The sequence below is a fragment of the Colobus angolensis genome, unplaced genomic scaffold (genome assembly GCF_000951035.1).
Source record: "Colobus angolensis palliatus isolate OR3802 unplaced genomic scaffold, Cang.pa_1.0 Scaffold75, whole genome shotgun sequence".
Classification (NCBI taxonomy): domain Eukaryota; kingdom Metazoa; phylum Chordata; class Mammalia; order Primates; family Cercopithecidae; genus Colobus; species Colobus angolensis.
The window spans coordinates 2251700-2258270 of record NW_012121265.1 but is presented as its reverse complement, the minus strand read 5'-3'; the positions used below and the strand labels follow the sequence as shown (position 1 = coordinate 2258270).

At 37.2% G+C, this 6571-nt stretch overlaps 1 protein-coding gene across 5 annotated transcripts in view; it reads right to left on the bottom strand.

The window, feature by feature from the left end:
• Positions 1–6571, bottom strand: part of KIAA1598 (KIAA1598 ortholog) — a 121759-nt gene that overhangs the window by 13156 nt on the left and 102032 nt on the right. For 3 of the 5 annotated variants that reach the window (XM_011927812.1, XM_011927814.1, XM_011927813.1), the window contains one exon: positions 5083–5275. The exons of 1 other annotated variant lie outside the window; for it this stretch is intronic. In XM_011927812.1, coding sequence (XP_011783202.1) covers positions 5083–5275 — 193 coding nt within the window. Of the gene's footprint in view, positions 1–3278; positions 3855–5082; positions 5276–6571 lie in introns of those variants that run through there. One more of the 5 variants, XM_011927815.1, reaches the window with a different exon arrangement.

The window sequence follows — 6571 nt, the reverse complement described above, 5'->3', positions numbered from 1 at the left end:
ACCACCACGCCCGACTAATTTTTGTATTTTTAGTAGAGATAGGGTTTTGCCATGTTGGCCCAGCTGGTCTCAAACTCCTGACCTCAAGTGATCCGCCTGCCTCAACCTCCCAAAGTGCTGGGATTATAGGTGTAAGCCACCATGCCTGGCCTGTGATCAGGTACTTCTAACCTCTAAAAGCACTTGGGGCAATAGTGAAGGGCTGACCCCTGAGAGTACTACTCTAGAAGATAATAGTCAGTCATTTTGATTTGGACTTGTCAGTTCTGAGGATGTATTTTAAAAATTAATTATTTTACATTTCTGGGTTTGTGTTTTTCTATAAAAACTATAATGAGAGACATGTAACTAGGAAATATGTGCCTCTTACTCCTTATCCTAATTGTGAACAGCTTTACCAAGTGAACACATTTGCTAGGAATTACTGGGATTCGAAAGCTGAAAAGGACTCTGTACAGTACATAATCTACTTGCCTCGATTTTAGATTAGAAGAAACACAACAAAAAGAAAACAAAACACAGAGAGGTTAAACGACTTGTCCAAGTCATCTGGCCCAGTCAAAAACCCAGGGGGTCTAGTGTCTTAGCTTTGGTCCTTGATGATCCATTATCCCAGCATTATAACTGTAAGATAAGATAGGAAAGTAATTTATTGAAATGCTTTTCCTATATGATCTTATTTACTTGACAATCCTACAGGGCAGGCATTCCTACCGTCAATTTACACAGCAGGAAATTCAGTCATAGATTACGTAACTTTCCCAGGGTCACAAATATCTAAACAGCAGACCCAGGATCTGAACCCTACTCTGTCTGATTTTAGAGTTCGAGTCTTGGAAATAACTGGATGCTGCTTTCCACCCTGTGCATATGTGGACAGGCACTGGCTTAGAAAATGAATTACATTGTTTCCTTGTTACTCCTTGTCCTGTCTACAGGCTTTTATTGATTAAAATACAAATCATTGTTTTTCTGACCCTGGGCAACACTTAATTATTTTATGGCCAGGTATTATAGCTGTCTGAAAGTAAAAGAGTTTCTTTTAAAAATTCTGTAATTTAGGCCAGGCGTGGTGGCTCACGCCTGTAATCCCAGCACTTTGGGAGGTCAAGGGGGATGGATCACCTGAGGTCAAGAGTTCGAGATCAGCCTGACCAACATGGTAAAACCCTGTCTCTACCAAAACTACAAAAATTAGCTGGACTTGGTAGCGGGTGCCTGTAATCCCACCTACTTGGAAGGCTGAGCAGGAGAATCGCTTGAACTCGGGTGGCTGAGGTTGCAGTGAGCCGAGATCATGCCATTGCACTCCAGCCTGGGAGAAAGCAAGACTACATCTCAAAAAAAAAAAAAAAAATTCTATAATTTAGAATTTTCTCTCTTTGATTCCCACCCATTCATTGGCCTGAATCAGTGAATAAAATATCTTACTATATTTTAACATTATCGGATTTAATCTTAATCAACAGAAAGAGCATGAAAGCAAAAATGAGGTTTGCACTTAATGTGCCTGGCCAGCCCTTTACCTCTTATAGCATAAAGGGACATGATGAGCATAATTCTGATCTAAATTACAACCAATTGGAATTCATAACATTCACATTCACTGTGAGATTTAAGATACTAGGATTAGATGGTATATACTTATTAGAAATAATTAACAGGACACATTTTGAAGCTATTATTAAAATAGAAACAGAATAACTTAGGCTTTCCCAAGCCCTGATTATTTTTTCCTTTTTCTTCTTTTTTCTTAAAAACAAACAAAAAAAACCCTTGCTTTGCATATGTTGGTGACAAGAACATTAATTTTAATTAATCCTTATAATTAACCATTAAAAGTGTTTCTTGCCTTCTTATAGGTCCCTAGGAAATAAATCAGTATACCTTTGACTTTATAATTTACCAGAGAAGAGTTACTCAATTATATGGAATCTATACATATGTTGATTTTAGGAATTTATTAAAAGAAAAAAAACTTTGTAGGTATAGTGTGACGTTATTTAATTTTCTGGTTAAGTGAAAATCTTACGCAGAAAACATCTTTGTCTCTACCTTTACACTTAAAACATTTCTTGGCAGTTTTCAAAACTTTCCTGTCCCACCTGAGGCCAATCAAGTGAGCACAGCTGAATCTTTCTTTTACAACTGGGTATTCTGTTGTCTCTGGTAACTTAATTTGGAGTAGGTACAATGGCAAAAGAGATATGCAAGACTGAGCTGAATATAAATGGTTTCCAGGCATTTAAAAAAATGTGTTAAAACCAAATAATTCCATCAACCAACCAACCAACAAAAACCTCTAATATCAAGATCATGTGCCTATCGAATAATGGGAGAATGCTGATTGAGTATTGTAGTTGATACTCTACTGTTTTATTCATACTGAAAATGTGCTCATTCATTCATTTATTCAAAAAGAATTTATTGAAAGCCTACCATATGGCAGGAATCGTTCCATGTGTGTAAGACACACCAATAGACAAAACAGGAAAAAATTCTTACCCTCATGGAGCTTACATTCCAGCGGGGGAGAGAAAAAATAAAACAATAAATATAATAAATAAAGTATATAGTAAGTTAGAAGGTGATAACTGCTCTAGGGAGAAACGATGTAGGATAAGGGGGAATCAGAGCTTAAGGGAAGAGGAGTTACAATTTTGAAGAGGGTAGCCAGGGTAGGCCTCATTAAGAAGATAACATTTGAGCAACACATCCATGGAGGTGAGGGAGTAAGCCATGCAGCTCTTAGAGAAGACCGCAACAGGCAGCGAAGGGCCTAGAGTGAAGTGGTACTGGGACAAAGAGGCCAAAGGGGAGGGGGAAGGGAAGTTACGGTGGCTGGGGCTGGTAGTGTGAAAGAGAGCGAGTGCACATGCATACATATGTCGGGGCAGTAATGTCTGAATTAGAGCCGACTGTCATTGGCATCCTTCCTTGACCTTGATTCAGGTCAAAAGCCAATAGCGTCACTCACCTGAAACACTAACGGTGGTGTTGCCACAGATCGAAACAGAAGTGTAACTACTAGAATGCAAAGACAGTTTTTAAAAGCAAAGGAAATATTTTACTGATTAATTGCTGACCCGACTTCAAAGTGCTTTGACAGGCCAAGTCTATAAAGTAAGACAATGTGGTTAGTATAATAGAGTACTTATTAGTCAAAGCCAGCCAGAAACAGCACTGAAAATAACCCTTCTCATTCCTGGAAGCTAGGCCAGTTTCAGGGGATTCTGACAAATGATACAAACTGTTAAAGCTTACATGTAACTACCTTAAGTGAAACTTCTTTTAGTCATTAAAAGGTTTAAACATAAACGAATGAAGTGTGCCTGTCTGGGTAAATAATTACCCTATACATACATAGAATTCTCAGATTCAATCTGGATAGTCTAATTATACTTAAGAAACTGATTTTTCCAGAAAGGTGCTCTTATTTGATAAATTACTGTCAATATGAAAATACACAGCATCAGTTATTTTATTTAGCTAAAGAATGTCAAGAACCAAATAATCGAGCATTAGGTTACAAAGTTTAAAAGTTAATACAGCAGTCCACAGTATTTGTATTAGAGCTTTAAGTAGATAAATTAAATTGGAATGTGTCTCTTAAGCAGTCATTGAACAAGCAAGATGAGAAATAAATTGAGCTTCACATCTGCCTTTATGGCTTCTAACAACTGTGTCTGTCAACACATGGATCCTTTTCACTGTCAATTCAACACACATTTTGCAGACCTTGGGCCTGCAATTATTTCATTTCCTTTCTTGGAAATGTAATTTCCACTTACTTTTGGAGAACAAAAGGCAGACAAAAGGAAGAAGGAGTTGCAGTATTTTCTGATTCAGATTATCTGTGTAAAATGGTAAAGGAAAAAAATCTATACACACACACTGAAGCGTTTATCAGAAACTAACTTGTCTCAGCCAAATTGCTTTTGTGTCGGGATATTGGTTCAAATGTAGCCAGATTGTTGATGTCAAATTAGGTGTTAAACAAATTTAATAGGAAAGATGAAGAATGAATATAGATCATCTTTCTGTTAGAACTGTTCAAATGACTCTAGTCAAAAGAAAGGAAACACATGACTACAGGAGAAAATGTGCTTTTAAACACAGTGAAATTAGATAAAACTGTCAATCAGCAAAGAAGGCCATTCATTCCAGAAGAGAAAAAAAAGTTAATAGTAGCAATGAGAGAATGCAAGACAGGAAGAAAATATCAGTGGGCAAAAATAGATGCAAATTGAATTTCAACTTCATTTGTCCAGGTTTCACCTTTTAAGCTAAGACAGCTAGAGTTACAAAAAAGGGGTTCTTTCTCTCTTGATAGGACAGGAAATCAGAGGTTTAATTAACCATGATTATAATATTCGGCTGATCTGATTTGTCTCACCTCTTCCTTTTCTTTAAGTGACAAACTAGCTGACATCCTGGCAAGAGAACTAAAGCAAAACTGTAGACTAATTTCAGAAAGAGCTGCCATTGTTATAAAACAAACTGATCCTCCACTAGATCTGTCTGAAACACATTCAATAGCAGGATTAACTCTCTGACAATCAAAGGGCCACTCTGAAGCAAGTCTACACAGATAACTCTTGACATCCTATGTTTTCATTTTCAGGACAGAGCAATATTAGGCACATCTTTAACTGAAGACCAGAAAAGAAGGTTGTAAAAACATGCCCTTCTAAGTAGCCTCTGAAAGATCTAGTATCTTCTTGGGCTGCTCATGAACCATTAAGAGGGATGATCTATGTATTTAATCTTGGAAGACTGATTAAGTGTCTCCTGATGCAGAGTCTGTATCATCCAGATCAATTCTTTGTGTAGAAGAACCTGATTACCAAACCAGTTTAGGGGAAGTAATTCTCTTTGTACATGGTACTTGCTTTAGATCTGAATGAGATCTCTTAGCTAGGAGCCTAGAATGAAAAGTTGGCCCATCAAATGAAAAGAAGAGGAGAATTCATTGGCGAGCCAAATCAAAATCTCTCTAAAGAGAAACAAATCAAAGAAACACACAAGTTAGTCATTACAGATTCTTCTATACACCACTTAGTAAAGAGCATCGTTACTTACTGAAACGGAACCTTGGAACTTGTGCATCCTTCCAATTTACGGGGCCCTTCACCTGGCTCAGGTGTTGGGGGGGACGGGCTGTTGAATTCTGCCTCCAGAGTTTTCTTGTTCAAGGCTGTTTTTGTTACACTGGATACAGAACCCAACACTGGCATGGATTTGGACTCTGAGGTTGCTAATATCCCAGTTGGACCTTAAAACCAAACACATACCTCAAGTTTAATAATTCTGTATGATGCTTATTAATATGGCACTGAAAAACAGATTAGCTGAAAATCCCTCAAGAAGTGAAAAGGCCACGTTTGTTAAAATTTCAAGAGCATGCTGGAAAATGTTCTTGTTGGAAATCTGCTGTGCTTTGGTGGTACTACTATGTTTCAATCTATCAGGACCACGCTGAGAAATTGCGTACAAACCTTTAAGAAAACACAAAATCCCAGGCCACAATTCCCTCACTGACCAGGTTCCTTAGTAATACTGGAATTGTGAAAAGTCTTTTCCTCTCATAGAGTATGGCTTTCTGACAGCCCTACTTGAACCATTTCGCCTCTCAAGAGTTAATTCTTCCCAAAACTCAGCTCTGCATTTTAAACAGAAAACGGAATAATGTCAAAAGGCTCTTTCTAAAAGGCTCATGAAGGCTTCTTGAGCATTAAACAGCTTTTATGAACATTTTCATTTTAATGTGAATGAGAAGTAAGTGGATTTATTTCCTCTTAAAACACAGACACAAAATTATAAAAATTAAGTGGGAAAGAGTTTGGCTATTTACCTTTTGGACTTTTCTGCTCTTTAGGACAGGATTTAAAGGCAGTAATAAAACATGTTACTGGAATTATTGGCATATCAATCTAAAAATTCTGGGCATTGAAGCCAGTCCCTAATTTTAGGTGGAAAGATTCTATCCTAGTCAGTTTTCCTCAAAGCATGATTCTAGTAAGTACTTCTTGAAACCTCAGAAGGAAAATGCTTTTAAAACAAAGAGATTTATGAAATAAGTCACAAATATGCAAATTAAATGACTATTTCTAGAAATAAAGTGAGAGGATAACCTTGAAATGTGCCAGAAGAAGAGTACAAAACTCGGGTGTCTATCCCTAACAAATGTCAGATCATCTTAAGATGGAAAGTACTAGTGGGTATAATCCAAAATGCTAGCTAATCCCTGACTATTGGTATTAAGCTCTGGAATGCTATTCTTACATTTGGATTTAATGTGCCTGATGTACTCAATATAACAGTGTAACATATCAGCTCTAAAAATGAAGGTCTAATTTGAAAAACCTACCTAAGAGAGACTAAAAACTTGTGAACCCATTCTGTTGGACACCTCTCTGAGCCTTGCTCTATGCAGGTGACACAGGACCTCTCTGTTCTAGTGGAAGCCCCAGTTCACAAAGCATTAGTTTCTATCTTCCCTATTTAATTCACCTATACTCTCTAGGCAGACAAGTTTGGACATTATTGGATATTTTGATTTAAAAGGCCT